Raw genomic sequence first — 25,884 nt, forward strand, 5'->3', positions numbered from 1 at the left:
AGATTCAGAGCAGCTCAGAAACTGCTGCACATTACTGGGATTTCAGTGTTGCTCATTTCCTGGTGTTGTAGGAGACCTGACAAAGACAGACCCGACCTGAAAGCGGGCGTGTGGCTGGGAGTCTTTTCCATGGAGTTCGGCTCCAAAGACCCCGGCCACAAACCAAATGCAGAAAGGTCGTCTGCGACTTTGGTGGCTGTATTTGTATTTTACAAGACATGAGTGATTTCTAGGATGTTTTACTCACTGGGGAAAGTTTTAACATACCGAAGTTTCTGCCTGCAGGAGCAACGTGATTAATTGCTGAAGTGGCATTCCTTACTGACTGCATCAACACGGCTTCAGCCGTCATGCTGTGCAGGTCTGGCTTTCAGAGAAGCCGCCTGCAATCCATGGCTTGAGAAACCTGCTTTTCTGTAGACCAAGCAGCCCAAGAGACTTGAGATATGGATTACTGCAGGAGGATTGCTGCCGTCCTCTTGAATTTTCTTCTTCTCTGGGCAGTGCATAGTATTGGGCTTTCTGGAAACAAACGTACTGTAGAAATTCAGGTTTTTATTGCAATTGCACTGTGACCACCTTTTTTATGCTAAAGAACGCATACTAGCTTCTGCTGCAAAGTCATACTGATACATTTCTTTTGCCCAGCTCCCAGGGTTTTCCTCCTTATTTCCAGATTGTTTTTCTCAGTTTTTGTGGGTTTTGTTTTGCTTCAATGTCAGTTATTTTTTTGAGCGTTCTACTGCTAACCGCCTCTATTTTTTTCAGTCAGAGAAGATGAGAAATAAACTTAAGAATGCATCTGCTAACAATTCACTTTCATTTTGTGACCTGTACCTGATTTATTAGCTACTTTTAATGATTCAGTAACATACTATAATCAGTCCAGATCTTGCATCAGTAGATATTCTGATACTGGTTTTCATAATGCTGTTACTTCATACACTGTGTGGAGCTGGAGGAATTTACTAGGCCTCATTTCACTAGTTACACCAATGCAAAACCGATGTAGCTTATGGCAGGACTTAATAACTAACTACTTGTTTTGTTGAAGTCCTTTAAATACTAGGAATACTTTTGTATGAAATCTGCTTGTAAAATTTTAAGTCAATCCTTAAACTTTAACTTTTCTTCTACAGTGAAGCACTCTGTTGTAAAACTGGTGTGAAAATGACTGCTAGTATTAGAGTTGTTATTTTTGTGGCTTCATGGTATCATAACTAGTGACAACATCCTACAGGGAAAGGGGAAAACAAAATGAGGTGTGTCTAAAGGTTACTTCTTTCTCTTACTCAGTGCTGCTGCTCCCCGGAGAGAGCACCAGCAAGGGTGGACAAGGCTTGCTCTTGGTATTCAGTCCTCTGGGAGAACACTTTCACTGTATCTTTTTCATGTCTTTCTGAATTTTCTTCTTTTCAAGTTTCAGTTTGGTGTTCTGTATTTGTTTGAGCAGCTCCAGAGACTCGTGAATGGGTTGAAATCCTGGTAGAAGAATAGGAACAATTAATTAAACAGTGGTTGCTTTCAGTACATTAAAAGATTCTTCTTTTTTGCAGAGGTTTGTGATCCACATTTAATACAGAGCACATTAAATCCACTCTATTTCATCATTTTAGTGAATACTGTAGACATGTATTAGCAGCTTAAGTTGCAAGCTTCTTGCTATAGGAATCGTATCTTCCAATACATTGGACAATACCAAGCATGATTACGCATAGCAGTAAACTGCAGTTGACATCATATTTGTGGTGTGGAGGAAAGAAAATACTGTCTGTCTTTAAAACCAAGGGTACTGATACCCTTAAAACATATTGTTCTTTCATTGCGTATTGGGCTTTTTTGTTTGGTTTGGTTTTTTTTAAGTCTGCAGTCCTTATTTTGAATCAAAGACTCTGTGTTCCCGTCAGATACTAACACTGTTGCTCTGCAAGTCTGCCTACCGGATAGCAGGGTTGGTGCCACAGATCTCCCAGAGCTGTAGCAACTGCAAATAAGAGTTACGCTTCATCTGAGATGGATGCTGTTTTCTTGTGCACTTCTGTGAGAAAGAGCTCAGCTTCACTGGCTAAGTGTTTGTGCATGTGTATATAGGTGTATAAAAGCAGAGAGATGGGAGTGTGCAGGCACAATTTTTTTCCAAAAACAGAGATACAGAGCAGCTGATGCACTTTTTTGAACCACTGTACCGTCAAATATTGTCAATAAAGACTCAATAAAGACTGGAAAAGTAGAATTGTGACCTGCTGTTACCTAGCTGTTTCCAGAGTGCAGTAACTTTCAAATTACAACATAGTCGTTCTTCACATTTGTCCAGCATGTCACATAGGTGTTAACTTCTAGCAAGCAAGCAGCCTAACAGTGGATTAAAATTAATTCTCTCCCCCCTTTTTTTTTTTCTTAAGTGCTTATTGTAACATGGCACCTGATGACATGTTTTTGCTTTTGGAACAGTTGTTTAATACAGATTAATTTTGTCACTGCTACAGTCAGATAGTGTTCAACCAAATCACTGCATAGTGCTTAGAATTTTATAAATTCCAGACATGTTTCTGATATCCAAGATGCCAATCTGTGCTGAAGCACAAACAGCTTCTGAGACAGTCTAGAAGCTGCCTCTCTGCCCTTCGTGCTGCTCCGCATCTCTTCAGTGGCTTCTTTTCCCCCTTTTTGGGGGTCAGCCCCTGCCACAGGACTGCGATGGGAAGGAGCAATCCTTGGACTTGAGTCTGAACACAAGCACGACCAAAGTTTCTTGGCAGATCTCTTCTGTCGTTAATTTCCGCAGGCAGGAATTTGAAGTCAAGAACTCTCTCCTTTCAGCGCCAGAATCTTTAATTCTGAAATTTCTTTGCCACGGCTTTCTTTGAGATGCTGTCTTGTGCTTGCTCAGATGGTCCTGGAGACAGCCAACCCTTCCCGTATCAAGCTGCATGAAGACCTTAGCTAATTTAGTGTTTGGTTTGCTACAGCCTTGGAGCAGGACTTGTAGGTGGGTTGCAGATAATTAAGGAATTGGAGCTGAAGTAAAGAGCTGGGGTCCTTGATCACAAACAGCTTTGAAGATGAGAACCAGACGCTTGAGTTTCAAGTGAGAACACGTAAGATGTGATGCTCTTGCAATGATTTTCAGCCATCTGTTCCCTTGAAGAGAGGGCTGAGTGTTTTTTCTGGATAACCCAGTGTGTCCGCTGTGTTACCGTTATCAGCTGCAGGTGGAGGGCATTACAATAGGTTGGGTTTGAGTGACACGGGATAGATTACAGTGGGCAAAATCTTTCTTCTGAGGGCCATGTGCTTGGTGCCAGGTGAAAGCCTTTCTGGTTGCTGCTGAAAGTCAAACAGCTAGAATCACCTCAGATTGGTAACGTAGTTCATGCTCTGTGAGTTACATTAATGTGACTGTCCCCATAAGAAGCCACTGCCATGTATTCAGCAATGTTATCTAACCACTTCTCTGTTCACTTGCACCACATATGGTCTGTGGCGGGGAGCTGTAACTCATCCAGGTGCCTCTTTCTCCAGATACTGTTGGTTGAGAACAGGGAGTAAAGGATGAAAGTTACATAAAACTATCAAACACGACCTCTGCAGCAGGATCTGTGCAAAAGGGAGTGACTTGTGCCTCCCAGCGAAGGTTGGTAACCTTGCTAACGGGAGAAATAGGTGCTCTAAAACTGCCTTTTAAATGATCTTACCTTGAGACTTTTAGGAAGAGAAAGCAACCTGTGTGGAAATGTCATGCTGGCTGTTTGCAAAGACAAGCAAGCTAACCCATACACCTCTGTAAATGGGGTTTGGGAGAGAGAAATAGTCATCTTAATGTCTTTCTATCTTTACTGGAGCAGCAAGTTACTGTACAAATTTATTTTAAAAATAAATTGCATGAAAGCCCATCCTCACCTGATCTGTATTCATTTTGCATTTCCTCAAGCTCCTTCCAGATCTGTCTTTCAAATCTGGTGATTCTTGCATGTAGGTTTTTTTCATCTCTTTTTATCTGCATCAACTGCTTTTCATATTTCTGTGGTTTATCCATTTGTTCTAGCTTCAGTGACAGAAGCAGGAGCTTTTCTTCCACTCTTTTTTCTGCTCTTTCCTTTAAATACACAACACAGGTAAGACATTTTAAATGTGCCCACATTAACCTGCCTCCTGCCAGCCGTGCGTGCAATCAGTCTTGCTTCCTCATCCCATTCATAACAGCACTTAATAAATGCAGGTGAGGTCTGGTACCCTGGAGTACATGGCAATTGTCTCTCCCCCAACCAACCAAATAAACTGTGAAAGAGGGGCTGGGCCAGGACAAAGGTGCTTTTTGTTATTATTTTATTTACTTATTCATTTTTAAATCCAGTGATTTGCTGTCACACTTGGCAACAACAGACTGGCAACTCAAACAACCTTTTCAGTTTGCTCTCATGCGCCCATCTCATGCTGAAGCTTCCAGACCTAAGGGGTGCAGCGCTGTGGCATAAACCCAGCCCACCTGCCAGCGTGAATAAGGAGGCTGAGCCCCACAAGAGCTGCGTAACTGAGGGATGGCAAGCAGTCCTCTCCCACTTTTGAGCTCTGCACAGCTCTTGGTGGCAATTCCCCCTCCTCAGAGGGGTGCTCAAACCCAGGCTGTGCAGCTGCCCACCCCTTCCTTGGTCTTCAGGTTGCACTGAGTCCTCTGGTCAACTCCAAGTCTGGTCAGTGTGATCAAAACCCTGTGACCTACTTTAGCCCCTGCAGCCCAAGTGAGTCCTGTGGGCCCAAGGCGGCAGCTCTGCCTCCAAGGAAGGTGTTTGCACACCTGGCAGAGCGGTCTGAACCTAAACAGAGTTTAGCGTGGTGGTGGAAACATGCTCTGAGTTTAGAAACATTGCCGTGAAGTGCAGGGGGCTGGCAGGGTGGGTAAGCTCTGCGAATAACCGAGCTGCTGCTCTGCACCCCCAAAATGGCTCCATGCCCAGCACATAGCCTGCCAGATCCATTGGCCCCCAGTCCGTGCAGCCCCGGCCACATGCAGCATTGCATGTGCTCCCAGCCTGATGAAAGGATGCAAACAGGACTGCTGCTGAAGGCAGCTGCCTGCGCTGCCGGGGCCACTGCTGAGCAGGGACCGCAGTCCTCCTGGCACGGGTGGAAGCTCATCTCCAGCTGCTTTGTCTCCAGTGTTCATGGTGAGGTGTCCTTCAGCTCCATGGACTGAGCTGTGCTTCCACCGAGGTGACATCCAGAGGACCACCAGATGTTCCAAGCACTGTGCATGCCTGTGTGTACATGTACGCATGCATGAAAAACCAGATATGGTTCTTATTCAACCTACCTAGGAGCAGCTTTGAAAGCTTTAACGCCTGTTAGTGCTGCGTTGTTTGGCACAGCAGTCTCCTTTAGGGGAGAGTTACCACATATATTGGTGTGTTTTCTGCTAAACAATCACAAAAACTATTAGCAGAAGAAGGGAATTCAAGCAGTAGCTTTGAGGCAGCAGCTGACACATCAGAAACCTTTTTAATATCTTCCTGGCTGCACTAAGTGGTGGTTGCGTTGAGTACAAGAGATCAACATCAGGCAGGATAAATGGAGATTAAAGTTGGGGAGCGTTTTAGTTCCAAGCAACTTCTGAATCTGGTCTTTGATCAGCATCCTTCATCCTGGTGCTAAGACATGGTGATTGTGTGTTCATCGCTTTTGAACTCTGAAGCAGAGTGAACAGCACACAGCAAAGGAGGAAAAGCTTTAAAAGCTGTGAAGGAATTAATTAAAAAGCATTGGTCCTGTGCCAAGCGCTAACTGCTGCTGCGGAACATAAACGCGCCGCGTTTTAATGTACTGACCGCAGGATGGTGAGGGTTTGTCTCTGTTTAAAACCAGACGGAATTTGCACAGACGATCCCTTCCTTTCCTGAGATTGTCAGTGAATGGAACTGTTCAGTGGTGGCACCGATGCTTGCTTTGGGACAGGACAAAGTCATTGTCGGGTACATCGGGGTGACACGGATGTGAAGTGGTGCCACGATCAGGGAACGCTTTATTTCCTGGGCTGCCCAGAGCATTGTGAGATCTCTGTCCTTTGAGATACTTAAAAATCACCGGGACGAAACCCTGACTTTGTTGTTGGCCCTGTTTGAGCGAGGGGTTGAACCTTATGGCTCCCAGATATCCTTTCCAAATACGATTACATGATTTTCATAACTCATTAATTTGCTGGCTCTGTCCTGAGGCACCTGGCTTTGTGTTAGGTCTCATTTTTTGGGTGTGTGATTTGGTACCTGCTGGGACCAAGGTGATGAGAGCAGTGTGTCTCACTCCCACTCCTGGGAGGGCTGGAGGCCACCCCAGTGCCCCCAGCTGCCGTCCTGGAAAGTCTTACCAGTCTCTCCTTCACAGAGTTAAGCAGCTGATGCCTGTGCTGGGCTTGATCTTCTTCAGTCCGTGTCAACTGCGCATCTGTCCACTTCCGATGTGTCTGTATCTGATCCCTGAAGTCACTTAGAATGCCTGTCAACCTAAAATTATGATTATTTTTTTAGTAACAAGAGTAAGGTTTAGTCAGTGTTATGGGGGAGTCTTGAGTCATTTGAGTAAATCATTTAAATTACTCCAAATCTCCTCAATAGCTTCCTAACAAGCCCTAAGCTCAATTATTTTATTAATCCTTACCTTGATGTTTGTACCTACATGCCAAAATGTGATTTCTGTAGTGTAGTCTACTTTAGGAAAATATCTGAGGGCTGAAAAATGTTGATTTCCTGTTTGAATTAACTCTGTTTGAAGTGGATGAAGAAACTCCCACTATTCTATTGAACATCGACTGCGCTGCTGCTCGTCCAGGAGAGCAGCAAAATCACTTGTGGTCTGACAATGAAGTTCATAAGGATAAGAGAAGTTTATAACTAAAAGATTACAAACAAAAAGAGAATGCACAGCTGCCTTTGAGGCAGAAGTTGGATGGAAATGTGAACGCCCTCCAAAAGGGAACAGAGCAGGCAGCACCGGGAGGAGACAGGGAACCACAGGCAAGAGTGGCAAACGAACGCTGCTGGGATCGAATCTGCAAAACGCCGAGTTAAAGGGAACTGTGTGGTTTAGATTTTGCCTTTCTTGTGCTGCAACATGTAATTCACAACATGAACCATGACCAGATGTGAACTTAGGACCAAGTTGTAGTCATATATATAAATTTTCATGCTTATGCATGTGACCTGACTATAGGAGTGTCATGAAAAATTTTAATGTAATTGCATTAGTTTCTAACACATGTTTGCATGCAAACAATGATCACTTGATACTTGTTTGGGCCTCAGTTAGGATACAAACCAACAGGTAAGGAGCAGGATTTTATAACTAGGCTTAATGCTTATGGCACTTCTAATATTTAATATCACTTTTCAAAAGGGTGTTGGAGTGAAAGTGGTTTTTTATACCAAGTGATTGATAGCAGCTCTGTATCAGTCTAATGAAGTGATAATTACCATCAGCAGTCACTGTAAATGTGGTAAAAAAAATTAATGCTGCCTCTCAGTGCTATCGCAGTTTGCTATAGACAAGTGTCTTTTCAAGATCTTCTACACAAGCAGTCTGTTAGGTCAGTTTATCACGATTACTCATTTTAGTAGTTCTAAGATTTGATTTTTCAAGAATAAGAACCTGAATTATTGAGTTTATCAGTTACAGTCCTACCACACACATATGAACACGCAGACAGTGTTTCCTTCCTGGAGCTCTGATCTTTGTTCTTAAGAAAATAAAATGATATTGTGATATTATGCTGATGATTTAGACCAGTATCCCATCTGAGCACGGGAAGGGGAGGTGTAATGAGCTTTTCTCAGACCTAACAGTGAGCCATCTGGCCAGAACAGCAGGAATCACCATCCAAACCCTGTTCTGGAGAGGGTCAGGATGGAGGCAGTGCTCTGCCAAAGCCACCGCTACCTGCCCTAAGGGCATTGTTCGTGGTGCAGGATCTTCACACCTGAGGATCAGTGAACAGGCTGGTCGTTACAGCTCTGTTCAACCACCACAGCAGGCAATCACAGGACTGGTACCTCTTCAGATAGATCTTTCCTGTGGTTATTTTCATATATATATATGTATATATGTATGTATGTATAAGCCATCAGGCATAAAACAAAGGTCTCATGCCATTATTTAAGTTTACTGAACAAACCTGGGGAATATCGTTTTAATGTGTGAAGATGAATTAACTATGAATGACAGAACTGATGGTCAGCTTTGTTCAAAGGTTCAAAACCAAACTTTGTGTAGCTGTCAGCTGGCATTTGACTTTGCTCCGATTTCTCCAAAAAAGGCAAAAAGGAGAAGAAGGAAATATTTAAACCTAAAAATGAACAGAGTTTTCAGTAACAATATCAGTTTGTACTTTTACAATACAACTGCCAGACTGCAGTCAAAGACAACTGGGTCCCAGACAGCTGCATGCCGACTGAAGAGGTAACTCTGGGCTTCAAAGCTGATTTAAACATGCCAAGATATGTTCAGTCTGTTCCAGAAGTTAAATTTTATTTCATCTGTGTAAAATGAATACATAAATCTGGTAGACTTTTAAAGGAGCAATATAAAAGAAGACAGACATTCCCCAAAGCGCATGCCATTTTAATTGAATTTTATATTGACTGGAATAAAATCTCAACATTTAGTAAATAAGTGTTTGGGATTTTATGTTAAGTACGCAATGTCAGCACATCTCAGTGTCTTGAAAGCCACCTCTTTTCAAGCTTCCTACTTCTGATGACAATTTCAGTAAGGTCTCATTAACTTTTCAGAAACTCTGCATTTACTTCAATTCAGTTTTCCAGTTTATTTCTTTTCTGGCATTGTTCAGTTTTTCCTTCCCTCTTATTTTTGTTTCATTTCTTGTCCCTTTCACATCACCTTAATTTCCATCGCTCACTGCTCTCTGTGTCCCTGTTCCTCCTTCCCTTTTCCCAATTTTAATTCATTTCCCACTTTAGTTGTTGTTTCCCTGTTCACCCCAATTCCTTTTCCTGTTCTCTTGATGAGAACTTTATTCTGTTTAAAGTTCTAGCCTATTTGTACTTCTGAATACAATTCAGATAAAATCTTAATTAAAATAAATCTTTATTCAAATACTTCACCATTTTAAGGAGTGAAACTATTGCCTTTGAAATATCATTATGCAGGATTATTATAATTCAATTTTAAATTATTTGTGCTGGCTCTGCTATTCAATGCTGGGCTGGTTTGCATTGTTCTGAATATGGATGCCAGATACTTTTGTTCATTGCATCCTTCCCTGGAGCTCCCTCCTCTCTAAGACTCATCAAGATTAAAACGGCACCCTAAAAATGCTTCTGCAGCTAGAACAGGAAAAATGTGCTGCATAAATAAGAAACAAATAAATCACAGATCTGTGGGCACACGAGGCTGTGCAGCTACTTCAGCCTTGTGCCCACCTTTCTCCACCACCATCAGCCCTGCCCCGCGGGTGGCTCACTCAGAAATGGGCAGATGGTGAAGGTGCATAAAGGAAATCTCTTGTTCTGCACATTAGGCAGGTCACGAATTAGCCCTGATTATCATGGTAAATAGCGTCTTTGTATTTGGTGCCTTTCTTTTAAGCATGGAAAGTTAATTGGTTTCATACCTTTCTTCTTACAGGGTGGCATTTAGCACCTCATTTTAACAATTAGCTTGCAAGACAATACACTTTCATTATGTATTTTCATTATTTTATGGCATAGATCTTCATTAACCTTCTCTTAGTGTTTTGAATGGATGTTAATTAACAGGTTTGTTTTGCTGTTTCATGGCAACCTGTTCATCACGCTAAAGCATTCAGGGTGAATTATCATAATGAAAAACTCTCCATCACCTACTTGAAATCCAGAAGTTGCAATTCGTGATGTTGATCTCCCTGGACTGTCTTTAAATTTGAGCTTTGATCAGAGTTGGAAGTCTCTATCTTCCCTAATAGCTGCATTACCTAATGAGAATTCAGCAGAGAATGCCTTTATGAGCCAGACTATGAGCACTTACATTTAAATATGCATTATGATTGCAAGCATGGAAAAAAACGGCTGACATCAAGGTACAGCTACACAAAAAAAAGGTTTTCTCACGAATAATTTCATTCAGTAAAGACTGAAGGCTTGATCTCAGAGTCACCAAGGCTGTAAGACCTGCTGAAGTCAAAGTCTTTGTGGACGCAGGCTTCACTGTTACATGCGTGGGTAAGCAACGCCCTGTTTATTTGAACAAGGCACTGGGTGCCGCTCAGGTCTCCCCAACAGTGTCAGGAACCGAGGGGCAAATCCTTGACAGCATGTGCGTGTCGCAAAGCGTTGGCTGTCCAACACCTAACAGGATCCCAGGAAGAGCAAAGGGAGAACAAGTTCATCCGTGATATCGAATGCTTCAGTGTCTGCAGCACTAAGATGGCACCTGGGGAACCCCGTCCAAAGCATCTGCCCCCACACTGCATCCGGGCTGGGGTGTTCACCCCCAGCTCTGCGCAGCCCCGTGCTCTCTAGGCTGCGGGATGTCCCAGGTACCTGATGCTCTCCCACACATCTTTGGTTGGAGGTGCCCCTTTCACGGGATCATTCATTGTTGGGGTGAGGGGAAGAGAGACTGCTTCAGCATCCTGATCCACGGACTGAGGACCCTCCGCTGGGATACAGAGAACCTTCACACCTGGTGAAGCCAAGCACCTCATGTCCTGTGCGGATGGACATGTGTGCACTCCCCTTTGGCGGTGGTGGCCTGGCCATGTTGGGCCCTATGGGCAGGAAAAGCTGGAAACATCCCATCTAAGAGTCGCAATTTCAGCCCTTGGAGGGTCTGGCAAGCTGGGGCCCTGAGCTGCTCGTCCATCATCTGCACACTTCTGACTTTGCACATCACAGTTGCTGTGAAAGTGTGATGCTGAGTGCTTCTGATAGGTGCATCAGTGGCACAGTGCAGTGGAGCAGTTTGGAAACACTGTGGATGCTCCAGCAACTGCATCCGCTATTTCAAGAGAAGTTGGATGTCCATGTGCCTCTGGAAGATGGAGTGCGAGTGACTCGGGAGACTGGAAGCCACCAGAAACCCACTTCTCACAGGACATCCCGCTCCAGGAGATTTCCCTGCACAACCTGGGTGATGTTACCTGCTGCTGCAAGTAGGCACTTGACCTTGAAGGGCAGTCTGATGAGAGGGATTTGGGATTCAACATGCCTACCCCTGGTTAATTAATAAATTAAAGGGGATGTGAAATCCCAGCAGTTTTCTTCAGAGATTTAACAACAAATGAGCACAAGAATTCCTGGCAAAGAGGAGCCACCACCTGCTTGGTAGCCATGGCACATCAATGTCAAAAAGGTGCCACTGGAGACTCGTTACATTGACTTGGTACCTTCTATTTTTTTACAGCAATGAATGACTTCTTTTCAGAAATCCTTTCCTTTCTTCTTTCCTGCAATCATGTGAGAATAATTTTTTCCCTTTTCAACTGAGGAAATTTCTTCTGCATCCTGCTCAATGTCTACCCTGACTTATTTTTACATGATTTGGTGTACTGTTTCGTGTGACTCTGACACACACACCTGCTCCATTCCCTGCTTCCAGGTGAAGAAGAACATTTTTCATAAGTATTCAAGGAGACAGATGTCCAAACAGTGTCTTTTAATAGAATTCCAGGTAAGATATCTTCATTTAAGTTCTGTCATGAGTAATTTTCCCTCGGAGAAGAGGACCTTGGGTAGACAAGGTACACGATGACTGGCACTGTGCCTTGTGCAGCAGAGCTGCAGTCAAAACACGGTAATGAGATTATATTAGACACCAGAGCGCATGAGAAATTGAATGTCTCGTATCTGCTCAATCCTGGCAGGCACAGACGATGTCTAGTTTGGAGCAGGAGCAGAGAGAACCATCATGCTGCAGGTTTAGAAAGGTGGATTTTCCAATACAGCTGGATTCTTCTGAAATATTCCTGTTAATGTTCCTGATCCTGCTGGAGGCTCCAAAACTGCTACTGAGCATAGTGGACCTCTCGCAAGGAAAGCCCAGTTATAAGGAATGATAGGCAATAAGGGTTGTTATCTGCTGTTGGCTTACGCAGTCCATGGGGGAAAAAAACCACTTTCACAGAAAACAGCATTTTTGTAAACTTTTTCAGTGTTATATTTTCAAAAGCCTTTGAAACATTGCCAAAATTAATATGGAATTAGATATATCCTATTAGATGCCTCCCTGCCACCATTTTAAAACCAGCAGATTTAGATGGCCTTTTTTAGCTCCAAAATACCTGCAACAGAAATTTCCAGAAGCACTTGATTATAAATCATACTGAGAAACAGTAATGGGCCATTTATGATCCGGGGATCCCTAAATCCTAGAATATTTTTATTACCTGTTATTACCTTTCATCTACTACAAATGCCACTACCATTCCACAGTATCATGGAAAACTTATTTTTTTACTAAAAATCCTGACATATTGTACAAATACCGTATCAGTCATTAATATTGGTCAGCAATTTGGAGAGGGGGAGAGAGAGAGAAAAAGAGAGAGAGAGAGATGCATGGTCACCACTCACCAGGTGTTTTACTGTCGGCTCCTCTACTCACCTTCTTCTCAAAATCGCTAACACAATTTTTGAGGGCAGAGTGAAGGCCATAAACCTCTTTATCAGTCTTCTGGGCCTCACGCCTGATCACACCGATGTCTCCCGACAGCTTCGCAATGCTTGCCTCGCATCTGCAGTCAAACCAGAGACAGGAGAGCCTCTGCGGGGGGATGCTGGAGGGTGGCTGAAGGCGGGTGCTGGTCTCCATGTGCTGCTGCCAGACCAAATCCAGCCCCCTGGTACCATGCTGGCAAGTAGCAAACAGGCAGAGACACCCCGTTGCATCAACCCTAGTCCCCGTTCTGCTTCCAGACCTTACTGCCCATTGAAATGCTGCTGGAAGTGATGGTGAGGAGGTGGGAGGCAGCCAGAGGTAATGCCCTATCTGCAGCAGCAATGCCCGTGGGTTCTGGGAGAGCTTCAGGAGCCACCCGAGTTCCCCCTGATTTCCCCCTATCCAGTCTCAATAAATTAAATTAAATCTGAAGTACAAATCAAGAGGCTGATCTGAGCTCCGAGCACCCCGAGCTTTTGGATGCCTACCAGGAGATATGACGTGCTGCTGCCACAGCCACCCCAGCCTGCAGCCTCCGATGGCTGGACGCGGGTGTTGGGGAAGATCACTTTTAGAGCAAAAGAACTTGGGGTTTTGTAAGGAGCATTTGTCATTTGTTATTTCTACTGTTTCAGTGGCATTCACCAAAATATCTTGTCATATTTAAAATGGACAAATGAATGATTTGAGAGTGGCAGCGTTAATTGAGTAGCCCAGGGACTGAATAACATTGAACCAGCTACCTTTTCCAGGTAGTGTGAATGACTGCTTCAGCCTCTGTCTTTAGTATATATATATACACACATACATTGTGTGCATATAGTGTTTATATCTACATTTACATATATATATATATACAAAATATATATTTTTTAACACAAGCAAGAAGACTTTCTTTAGTGTTTATGTAAATATACATATAACATTATACATATACTTAACACGGGCAAGGAGACACAGACTTCCCCTCCTGCATCCCTTCTTCACGCTGGCCCTCCAGGGGTAACCCCCTGCCCCAGTACTTAAAACAAGAGCATGGGAAAAAAATATCCCAAGGCCACAAAGTAGTGCACAATTTAGTATAAAGAACAGAATAGAAGCTGAGTGAGGAAAACAGCTAAGTTTTAAAATGCCAGAGAAATTATCCTCCAAAGCACCACCACCGAATAAAGCTGGTGCTGTTGGCAGATAAAGGATCTAAAGAGAAATTTTGACAGTTTAAATAGACCAGCTTTTTGTCATCTCCTGATGATGCTTAGATATTGTGATACACCTACAGAGCATGTAGATTAAGGAAATAAAAAAAAAAGTTACTGCAGATAATAGAGGCTTTGTACAAAGACCAGAACTTTGATCAAAAGAAAGCATTGATTTGGAAAACAACTACAAAATAACAGAGAAGGTGAACATGGATCGGGAGAGGGATGGGGCTGTTCCAGAGGTGGCTGTCATCACAGCTCCTCCGGCTGCAAACCTAGAAAACAAGCCAGGAGCCAGCCAGAGGAGGGTGCAGGGGGACCATGGTCCCACGGGATGGAAAGTCCCTGTGGGGATGGGGACAGGCAGCACCACGGGTGTCGGGGGCTCCTTGCGCCTGCCAGGCTGGGTGGAAATGTTCAGGTACACGTGCACAAACGGAACGAGGTTGCAGCTGAGGTGCAAGGTTGACGCTGACTGGACTCACACATAGGCCAGCTCTTTCAACAGAGATCGGAGGATTTGGGCTTACTGCTCCCTTGGGAAAATCCCACCTCAAGGCAGCAACTACAAGGCTTTGCAAGAAGGGCACAGTGTGAGAAAGAGGAGGATTAATGGATCTGTAGCAGTAAGAAGACATAACATCAGTTGCAAGAGAAAGAAACCTGAATATTCTATGCAGAGAATACTTAAAAATAGAGGATTTGACAACAGGATCCTAAAAGCCCGAGAACTAGGCTTGCAGCGTGGGATTAATGCAACTACATCTGCATTATTGTGTATCCTGGCAGGTCAGAGCTGTGCCTGGGGACCTGCAGATGTGGCGAGCTTTGCAAAGACCCTCAGCACTGCTGATGTGCCTTAAATCTCTGGTCCTGCTCAGATCTTACTTTCCCTAGACACAATATCATCATTATGTGCAAAGGAGTTAAATGCATTATTGCTGTTTGGCAGATTGAGTCCTGAAGAGAATGGGTATACTCGGGACTTGCTAAAATCTTGCTCTAATTTGATATTTCACATCGGAGACATTCTGCAGCTTACGGTGAGATCATGGTTTTCCAGTCCCACAAAGCGGAGGCTGGAGAGTATGCAAGCAGCAGTGCAGATGGACTGGGAACGGCACAGAAAGCATGCTCTTATGAGATTTGCATATAAATTAAAAAGTATAAAGAAATAAAAGACTCCGATGGTTATACCAAAGCATTTAATTAGAGAGAGGAATACAGCTACCTGCTATACATTCAAGGAGCCTTATCCTCCACAGTCATGGAAGGAACAGTATATATTGGACTACTGTACTTGGTGAAGTATTGCATTTTCTGAAGGGTCAAGTAACTTCCCAGGTACACACCAGGGCTTTTGATTGTCTAGCGCTACCTTGGACTTTTTCTGTGAGCAACAAAAAAGTTCATGAGAAAAATAAGTGCAATATAACCATCTGTGTAAAGTGCATTGTTTACTCATTTGTGCATTCGTTTATTCTTTTGTCAGAGAGGTTGAAGAGAATGAATTAATATTTATCAGTAGTGCTGCTTTTTTTTTACAGTCGATTACCTAATTCTTATTACTGTAATACATAATCCTATGCCCGAAGGAATTCTTATTAAGAGTTAGAATACAAATAAAATATATGGTTAATTCAATGGGAATGCCACTATAGCGGAGATGCTGAAGGCAGTTTTTTTCCAAAGAAAGATCACTGCTATTTGACACATAAATGTTTACACGGTGTAGAAATGTAGTCAGAAGGTCCAAGAATTAATGGACAACCACTTCAGTAGCTGGCAAGAGGTCTTAATCTATTTTTCAGGGAAAGACAGAGTGAAAGAACAGACACAATTTGAATTACAAGAGCTAATCCACATTAATCCTTTACACACAGCAGAATACAGGAGGATGAATCATCTGCTGTGGAAAAAAGCAGTGGCTCCATTTAAGGTTCATTTCATCACAGATAGTCTTGGATTAAGGTTAGGCTACAAAAGAAAAAATTGTTGTTTCAAGTTTGCAATTGGAAGATTTCTCTTAGTTCAATAAATGTCAATTATATGAATATGTGCATTTGTCTCCAGCAACTCTGAGCTCTCTTTAATAGAAATTTTAAATCCTGAAACTCAGGATCAAACGTGAAAAATCAAATTATTAATCATCACTGTGATGGCAGTCCTCTGTCAGTTCTGGCTCACCCCTCAGCCACGACGCTGGGGGCAGGTACGCAGTTAAGGCTTGGTGTTTCCAGAGGGGAACTTCAGCAGCAAGAAAAACAGGAAAGTGCTGATGATTCATGAATCACATAATACTATACTATGCTTTAGCTTAGGGGCAATCATTCCCATAGAACTGTGTTATAATATTCCTGTTGGAATGCCGCTAAAACACCAGCTCTGGCTCTGCACTACCAGTATGTTTGGTGAAGCTAGAAAACCTGGTGTTTTCTTTTTCCTCTCCTTGAAAACAAATGGGGTCTAAAGACTTAGTGTCCAGCATCATAAGATGATGATTTTGGTGCCCTCATGATAGTTTTTTTGTGTGTAATTGCATACGTGTGTTTTGGGATCCTCCCTTCTATCCGTGGGAGAGGCCACCCAAAAAATGGTCAAGAAGGAAGAAGAGGGACTTCATAAAAGGTGTTGTGGACCTCCACAACTGTTTGACCTCTTGTTTCTTTTGGTTTTGGGGTTTTTTTTCTTTACACAAGTAGAAGTGGTTGGGTCATTTTTTTTTTCCCCCAAAAATTACCCTGTTTTCCCCAAGTGCTTTTGCTTTCCTTTGCTGCTGACAAATGCTCCAGCACAGAAGATGGGAGCAAGCCCTGGTGCAGCTGATGAAGGGAAGCATCATACCTAGGAAAACACTGGGAAAAGAGGAGGGAGACACTTCACTCATCGAATGTTATGGCTTCGCTAAAAGCATATCGTCTGGAGAGTCTACCGACCCAAATTTGAAAACATTCAGGAGGCTCTTGCAGGATCACCTCCTACTTTGTTCCAATGCTAATCAGGCACAAGGCTAAAAAAACCCCATCTTTTTCCTGCCATCGTTGAATGTGTTGGCTTCAGCTTCTCATTTTAGATTCTTGGGTCTCTCTGCAGTAGTCTGGAGTCCTTCAGTATCCTATGTTTTTTTCCCTTTCTCTCCTGGTAGTTATACAAGGAAATGAAGACATCTCTGGATTTAACTTTTTTTTTAATAAACTACACATAGATGTATACTTCTCTCAGCCAGAAATTTTCCTCATTCCACCATCACATTCCTGCCTCTTCTTTACACCATATCAAGTTTTTAATTTCAGAAAGGGAACTCTGGGCTCAGTACAGCATTCCGGTATCAATCTCTGTGCATACATAGAGCTAAAATAACCTCCCTATTTACGGGTCCTCTGTCTCTCTTGTCTAAGATCATACTCTTGGGGTTTCTGATGTTGTATCATTGTAAGATCTCATGGTCAGTTATTTATCTGCCGTCTTCCCCAAATTTTTCAGGGGCCACTCAGTAGTGGAACAGTCTCTCATTGAGTTTATAAAATACATTTTTTTCTCAATCAGCCCACATTGCCAATATTCCTGGTTATTTTCAATTACCACCTTGTCCTCACTTGACCAATTTTTTTGTTAGCCACAAATGTCAATAGCAGTGTTTTATATGAAAAGCATATGACTGGCTTCTGGAAAAAAATAAAAAAACAGTAGAAATGCACCAGTTATGGGAGATTTCTTCCTTAATTATTACTTTTTCTGATATATCAGTTCAGACAGTTCTTAATCCATGTGCTCTCTTGATGCTATATAGCAGAGTTTCACTTTGTCTTTCTTTTAATCATAATATTTTGTGTTGCTAAGTGCTCCAGACAAGTGCACCTATGTTATGCACATGCAATTACTTGTACCAATGAGAACTTATAAGCTCACTAAAAGAAGAAATAAAGTTTGTTCAACAAGACCTGCTTTCCAAGAGAGGAAGTAAAGATTTTATTGAAACAACAAGAGAGTTTAAGTAGGAAAAATCACCACTTCAGATGAAGTCTAGCCAAAGTGGAGAAGAAAAAATTATCTAAAATGTTAAGTGTATGATGAAGAACGAGACAGGAAAATACAGTTATTTTTCCCTGGCTTGATAATTTTTCTAACATGAAGAGTGCGAAGCACAGATCTGGCACTAAAATGGAGATATAAAATGAGTGCAAAGTACATTCATGCCCACTCTGAATCTGCTCTGCACAAATCAACTAGCAAAGATGAAAATGAGGGCCGTTACGCATTTCTCACCTTGCCACTCTTCCACGCAGGTCTCCAAGACCGTGGATGCATTTGCGGTCCAGATTTTGAACAGCAAAATTAGTTTCTACTGTGGCACTATCCCTTGTTCTTATTTGCCTCTCCAAAACCTGTAAGTTCAAGACCATTAATGCACTTTTGGTTTTCCGCTTTGGTTATTTTTTTCATTTCAAAATAAGTTTTAAAGCACCATTTAGGGCAGCAGGCCTAAAAGCTCGTTTCTCTTTCTTGGAGAAAGTAACAGTGTATTTGTCTTTCAAAAATTTATGTCTGCATAAACAATATGGCCATTTTTCCCTTAAAATGTGCTTTATGTTGGAAAGTCTAGTATGCAAAAATTAGGAAATGTAAAAATTGGGAGAATAATTTTGTTCCCCTCAAACATTAGTGTGGCCCATAATAAATAACACACTGGGTTTTTTTAAGTCAGGCTCCTTTCAACAGGGGCTACCACGTGTTTCTAGGAGGGAGTCGATAGCCAAGCTGAGTGTCTTGCAGCAGCCTGGGGGCATTGCAGCAAGGCTTTGCAGGGTGGACAAGGCGGAGCAGAGACCGGCTCAGGATCTACACACCGAGCCCAGTCTGCCCACGCTGCAAATGCACGACTGCTTGTGTCCAAGCTAATGCACTGCACTCGGCGTGTACGAAAGCATGTCCTTAGCACATGCAGTCTGCACAGGGCAGGTCTTGGCTCTGGTGAAGGCATGGACCTGCTGTTACAGCACATTACAGATATACACACCCAGCCCTGAACATGGATGCGGGTCAGTATACACAGCTCTCTAATGTCTTGTTTTACCCTTATTGTTCGGTATGTGGCCTGATTTCAGATCTGTTGCATTACAAGTCTGATCTACAGAAGGAAGGAGTAACCACCCTGCAGGCTCTTCTGAAGTGTCTCATCCGGATGGTATCTGAACGTGTCACAGACATTAATTTTAGGAAGCCTTTGTGCAGCAGCTGTGACCTTTTACAGATAAGGAGCGGAGGTGGGGAATCACAGAATCATTTAGGTTGGAAAAGACATTCAAGATCATTGAGTCCAACGGTTAACCCAGCACTGCTAAGCCCACCACTAAACCATGTCCCTAAGCACCACATCTACTCGTCTTTTAAATACCTGCAGGGATGGTGACTCCACCACTTCCCTGGGCAGCCTGTTCCACTGCTTGATAACCCTTTTGGTGAAGAACTTGTTCCTGATACCCAATCTAAACCTCCCCTGGTGCAACTTGAGGCTATTTCCTCTTGCCCTATTGCTTGTTCCTTGGGAGAAGAGACCAACACCCACCTCGCTTTAACCTCCTTTCAGGTACCTGTAGACAGCGATCAGGCCTCCCCTCAGCCTCCTTTTCTCCAGACTAAACACCCCAGTTAGCTCAGCCGCTCCTCATCACACTTGTGCTCCAGACCCTTCACCAGCTTCATTGCCCTTCTCTGGACTTGCTGCAGCACCTCAATGTCTTTCTTGTAGTGAGGGGCACAAAACTGAACACAGTATTTGAGGTGCGACCTCACAAACATGATTTGTAAAATGTCCCGATTTTACTCCTCAGGTTGAAAGGAGAGGCCTGGGGCTGATATTTCAGGGTAATTCTGCACTACATGTCACTTCACCTGGTCAAAGCACAGCTTTTACCCTTTTTTTTTATGCAAATACCCTATTTGTGCAAAAAGAGTGGCTTTTATTGCCTTTTTATTTGAAATGTTTCTCACTGAGTGAATTATAAAAAAAAAAAAACAGGAAAGGACAAATATAAATGAAAATTTCAGCTACAAATACTTAAACTTTGGCAAAGTTGCTGCAGATGGGTTTGTCCTGTGGGTCATGCAGGCTTGTCCCACTGCAAGAGGGCACAGGGACAGTCCAGCTGGGTTTCAGCAGAATTGTACCAATACCCCGAGCTCATGTGTCTGGATGCAGCACCAGACCCTCTTCCCCTACAGCCGTGCCCCTGCAAACAGGGTCAGGGCAAACATTTCCCGGTCTGCTGCGAGCAGGGAAGGTGCAGTGGCACATGCAAATACCCCCAGCACAGAGTCCCTGTGTGGCACCACGGTCCTGCTTCTCCAGCAAAGGGAGACAGTGTCTGACAAAGGTGGGGCACAGGTGAGTGCGGAAAGCTGCAATAAGTCTGGAGTGAGATTTAACTCAAATCTGTCATTTATGCAGGTATTCCTGGACAATCCTGGCTCCCCTGCACACAGAGTATGGATAGCTGAAACACCGAGCTGGGACCAGGTATTCCTATTTTTGTTCTGCGTCATAAAACAAATGTTCCCAAAGGGCTGAATGCACTGCACAACTCAAGCGCGCGTTTGGCAGTGTATTTGACAATGACAGTCTGATGCCACAAATCCACGAAGATGGAGGCACAGAATGGGACCACTGCTCTCTCGCTGGCAAAAGCAGCACGAGATGCTCGTTCATTAGGATGGAAAGCAGCAGCCTCCTGTTCATTGAGGGAAATAGATATTCTACTTCTCCAGGTAGTTCCCCGGGCTCCTGGCAGCCCTCCTGTCCCAGAGATCACCAAAAGAGATCCACGTGCACAACATCATGCTTGTGACTGATGGTCAGCCTTGGTCTGTGTGCAACCGCCCAGCTGAGACACGGTTATCTTATGGTTGCTATCAGAGGTGATGTCAGGCATGTCTCCACTCTGCCCCGAGGTTTTTAGTATCAATGTTTTTCTCTTGCAATTTGCAATCCTTTCCTGGGATTGTGAAGGATGTCTTTGTCAAGGGTCATTTTCCACCTGGCACTAATTGCTTTGACATCCCTGATGCAGCGGCAGCCAGGGCATTTTTCTTGCTCTGGCAATGGCATGCCAACATCTTCCCCAAAGCAGGCTTTTTTGAAGAACATTCTTCCTGCTTTGTGGAAGATCTGGAGTATGAGTGAGTCACATTTCCTGGCAGATCCTTTTTTTTTTAATTTTTAAATTCTTGAGAAATTGACATTGCTCAACCAAGCTCATTTGCTGCATGCCAGGAGCAATTCTCTAAACTTCCACCAATTCTGTAGTGGCTTTGATTGACGTGTCTCACTGTGCTGTTTTCTGCACTGTCCATGCTCTATCCTTATCAAAGCCTCGCAACCAAAATACACAAGCAAACACACACCTGAGATTAGGACCTAGAGAAAAGTAATTTACAACCAGGGAAAAAGATTAGATTTAGATCCTGATGGCATCTTAGGCATTTTTCTAGCAAAACAGTTGTGTACGTACTTGATCTGGATAGGGTTAGAGGAATGGATTATCTAAAATTAGTAAGAGGTTTTGTAGCATTGCTTATCACCATAGTATCAAGAGCTTGAAAATAAAATCAGTATGAAATGAACACAGACCATAGTTTTAATTCAGATTAATTTCAGGTGAGCCATGATTGCATACTTCTTAAGATAAGTGTACAGAAGATCAAGTATTTCTCCAAGTGCGTGAAAAACAAAATGTACTGTGAATTTAGTCACATTTTCAAAACATCTAACACTTCAAAGGACAAAACAAATCTCTGGAGAAGTTTATGTCATGATATTTTTGTATTTTACACCTTTGTCCAAAAAGAAAAGGCAAATGGTGTTGGTAAATTTCACATATAAATTTGACAAATAATAGCAAATAATCAAAGATCTTTAGCCAGAAAAAAGGGCATCTAATGCATTTCCAGCACAGAATCATCAGTCAATTTAACTAAAATGTGAATGTGAACCTCCACTCCAATCTGCACTGAGCTTTGTGAAGGGTTTCAGGAATATCCATCATCTTTGCTAAGCTGTGGGGAACGGGAGAGGTGCCTGAGGACTGAAGGAAAGCAAATGTCACTCCAGTCTTCAAAAAGGGCAAGAAGTAGGATCTGGGTAACTATAGACCAGTCAGCCTCACCTCCATCCCTGGAAAGGTGATGGAACAACTTGTCCTTGGTGCTGTCTCTAGGCACATCAAGGATAAGAGGATCATTAGGGGCAGTCAACATGGCTTCACCAAGGGGAAGTCATGCTTAACCAACTTGATAGCCTTTTATGAGGACGTAACCCGGTGGATAGATGATGGTAAAGCTGTGGATGTGGTCTATCTCGATTTCAGTAAAGCGTTTGACACGGTCTCCCACAGCATCCTCGCAGCTAAGCTGAGGAAGTGTGGTCTGGATGATCGGGTAGTGAGGTGGATTGTGAACTGGCTGAAGGAAAGAAGCCAGAGAGTGGTGGTCAATGGGACAGAGTCCAGTTGGAGGCCTGTGTCTAGCGGAGTCCCTCAAGGGTCGGTACTGGGACCAGTATTATTCAATATATTCATTAATGACTTGGAAGAGGGATTACAGTGCGCTGTCAGCAAGTTCGCTGATGACACAAAACTGGGAGGAGTGGCTGATGTACCGGAAGGCTGCGCAGCCATTCAGAGAGACCTGGACAGGCTGGAGAGTTGGGCGGGGAGAAATTTAATGAAATATAACAAGGGCAAGTGTAGAGTCCTGCATCTGGGCAAGAACAACCCCACGTATGAGTACAAGTTGGGGACAGACCTGTTGGAGAGCAGCGTAGGGGAAAGGGACCTGGGGGTCTTAGTGGACAGCAGGATGACCATGAGACAGCAATGTGCCCTTGTGGCCAGGAAGGCCAATGGCATCCTGGGGTGTATTAGAAGGGGTGTGGTTAGTAGGTCGAGAGAGGTTCTCCTCCGCCTCTACTCTGCCCTGGTGAGGCCGTATCTGGAATATCAATCAGAATCAATCATAGAATTAATCAGCTTGGAAGAGACCTCTGGGATCATCGAGTCCATATTGTGTCCAGTTCTGGGCCCCTCAGTTCAAGAAGGACAGGGAACTGCTAGAGAGAGTCCAGCACAGAGCCACGAAGATGATTAAGGGGGTGGAACATCTCCCTTATGAGGAGAGGCTGAGGGAGCTGGGTCTCTTTAGCTTGGAGAAGAGGAGACTGAGGGGTGACCTCATTCATGTTTATAAATATGGAAAGGGCAAGTGTCATGAGGATGGAGCCAGGCTCTTCTCAGTGACATCCCTTGACAGGACAAGGGGCAATGGGTGCAAGCTGGAACACAGGAGGTTCCACTTAAATTTGAGGAAAAACTTCTTTACAGTGAGGGTGACTGAACACTGGAATGGGCTGCCCAGAGAGGTTGTGGAGTCTCCTTCTCTGGAGACATTCAAAACCTGCCTGGACGCGTTCCTGTGTGACATGATCTAGGTAATCCTGCTCCGGCAGGGGGATTGGACTAGATGATCTTTCGAGGTCCCTTCCAATCCCTAACATTCTCTGATTCTGTAATATTTTATTACATTTGCATGTGGAAGCTATGTAAAGTAGTAAAACATCTGCATCAGGAAAACTAAGAAGTAAACTCAAAGTTGAGTCTTGATGTTATATATCAGATGAAAACACAGCTTACTCCTTATTTTCCCTTGAACACAATCATCTGCCACACTCCAACAAACTGAAAGCAAATAGAATCTGAACCTTTGAAATAAAACAACCCCAAAACTCATTAATCTACTTTTTATTTCATTTCACTTCCCTTTTTTTACTTTACTTTCCCCAGTCCCCTCCCTTCTGTTTTCACAAGTAACTGCAAGTGCCACTATACAAGAAAAAGCAGAATTTAACCAAAACATAGTGGTCACGTTGAGTACTTTTCTGCTCCTGAAGCCAATATTAGTGTTCCATGGACCATGGGCTAGACCTGCACCACTAAAGCAGGGAAATGTTCTTTGGCATGTATTACCTCAATGTTCTGGCTGAGCTTTTTAAGGATGATCGTAATGGTCTGGATGTGGTTTTCCAGCAGCCGCTGGGCAGAGGTCTCCCTGTGCTGATAACCTTTGCTTCCCTGGAGGTAGGAGACGATGTCATCTTTAATTTGGAAAGCCTGACGGAGGAGAAAAGCCGTGGTCCTCTCCTGGCTGGATAACCGCTCTTCCAGCAGATGAGCTCTGTCTCCGGGGCGAGGAGGAGGGGAAGGGTCTCTCCTGCGAACACCAAAAACCCCAGTGTCACACCAGTCATGGCAAGCAACCAACAGTTGTGAGTGCTGGTGGTCTTCTGTCTACAGTGGGACCTGTCTCAGCCCCGGCCATCCAGACTATCCACTGTACCAGGGGCTTTGATGCTCCCGTGGATTGCTTATGCATCCCTGCAATGCCAGTCATAATAACAACCTCTCAACACAGGGCTAACATTTGCTATTGGCCCCATTAATGGCCCTGGTGACATAAATGGCATATTTTCAGCTGTTAGGCAAAACCCATACAGCTTAAGAACCTGGGCTTATTTTTAGAGGCTTTGGGATACTTACATAATATGTCTCATCGCAATCCTCATTTTAAGCTCTTCCTATTTCATTTTAAATAAAGGCAAAAATGAACACACACAGTGACCACCTTCAAAAACACCCCAGTGGATACGGTGATGCTCGTGCAGAGCATCCCCAGGCACACGTGCTGGCTGAGAACGGGCAGGAGAGCTTATGCCAAGTACAGCAACACTTGTGTTTGGTTTTCCTTTGTATTATTTACACCTACCCACTGGAAAGAAGTCTAAAAGCCTAATGGTTTTCTTACAGCTACCCCCTCCCCATCTGCCTGCTGAAACCCAGGGGAATGAGCCAGGGGCTCAAATATGCTCAGTAAAACTGCATAGAAGTATAGAAGAGAGGAAGGATGTTGCAAGGATCTGAAACTGGCAGGTACAGAATGAAGCTCAATTTAGATATCAATCTGGAGTTCGAGGGAAAATAGAGTCACCGTTCACTTTTTTGTAAAAAGCCAGAGAGAGATTTAATTGCAGCAGAACTTTGGGTGTGCATGTTACCCAGAAAATGAAGTTTGTTTTATGTTTTACTTTAACCTGAATGGCATATTTTTTATGCTCTCAATGCTATATGAAGTACCCTTTCATCACGCAGTTCAGCTAAACCCTGTAGCTTAACGATGAAGAAAAATACCAGTTAGTCATTTGGGAAAGAAGTCATATGCATTTTCCCTTTATCTCTGCTTTTAGACTGCTATAAATAAAAGTTCTGATGTAATAATAATTTTTAAAAGAGAAAGGAGAAGAGAGTTCAGCTACCCTACTTGATCAATACACGAAATGCGAAGATGACAGTTTAATGACTGAAGTGCGCCTAAGGATACTCTGCAACAAATTTTACAGCCATATGGGCTGTAATGATGTTCTGCAGCTGGCTTATGTCTGTGTGTACCAGGAGCTACTTTACATTTGTCAGCAATTAAGGTTTTAAAATAAACATAACCTTCGGCAGCCATGAAGTACGAACAAGATCTGAACATTTAATTTCAGTCTCTTCTTGGTAAAAACTCTAAATATCAAAATGACTGGCTGAGGCTGTATGAGCTCTCTTCTACTTGCAGAGAGTCACAAGTCACTGGTTGAAAACGAAGCATGTCCACAACTTATTTTTTCCCCTTCAGTTTTCAAAAGCATCTTGTTTCTTACAAAGCATCTTTAAAAAAAAAAAAAAAAGGTTTAGAGGAAAATGTTTGTATGAGAACGTAAGTTCAGTGAAGCCCACTGATGTACAGCTTACCCTCCACAGTCAATCTCAAGACTTAGGCTCGAAGCCTGGTTACGGCCGCTTGACAAGTTACAAAATCCTGCCTGACTTGTCCATGACCATGATTGTAGACCATAGTACATGTGGAATAGGGCACCGTAACTCGATGCACTCTTAGGTAAGTCGGAAACAAGTCTCACCCCGTTGCATTTGCTGTGCGCGCAGCCAGCCATGTGCACCAT

The 25,884-nt window shown here is 43.4% G+C and overlaps 1 protein-coding gene across 1 annotated transcript; it reads right to left on the reverse strand.

Annotated features, from left to right (window-relative positions):
* Window positions 1-1,375: 1,375 nt before the first annotated feature.
* On the reverse strand, window positions 1,376-25,884 carry FAM81B (family with sequence similarity 81 member B). The gene is made up of 9 exons (XM_068422960.1): window positions 25,676-25,884; window positions 25,203-25,263; window positions 23,855-24,175; window positions 18,105-18,223; window positions 12,586-12,715; window positions 9,849-9,955; window positions 6,359-6,494; window positions 3,901-4,096; window positions 1,376-1,482 (listed from the first exon to the last, which is right to left on the reverse strand). Exons 1-9 carry the CDS (start codon window positions 25,882-25,884, stop codon window positions 1,376-1,378), a joined length of 1,386 nt encoding a protein of 461 aa, XP_068279061.1.

Source organism: Nyctibius grandis, chromosome Z, assembly GCF_013368605.1.
Source record: "Nyctibius grandis isolate bNycGra1 chromosome Z, bNycGra1.pri, whole genome shotgun sequence".
NCBI classification, from domain to species: Eukaryota; Metazoa; Chordata; class Aves; order Nyctibiiformes; family Nyctibiidae; genus Nyctibius; species Nyctibius grandis.

Coding starts and splice junctions, on each gene's coding strand:
- FAM81B (XM_068422960.1), bottom strand. CDS start 25,884: ATGGTGCACATGGCTGGCTGCGCGCACAGCAAATGCAACGGGGTGAGA. Junction 25,264..25,675: donor CTTGAGATTGACTGTGGAGG/GTAAGCTGTACA, acceptor AATTTGTTGCAG/AGTATCCTTAGGCGCACTTC. Junction 18,224..23,854: donor AGCTCAGCCAGAACATTGAG/GTAATACATGCC, acceptor TTGAACTTACAG/GTTTTGGAGAGGCAAATAAG.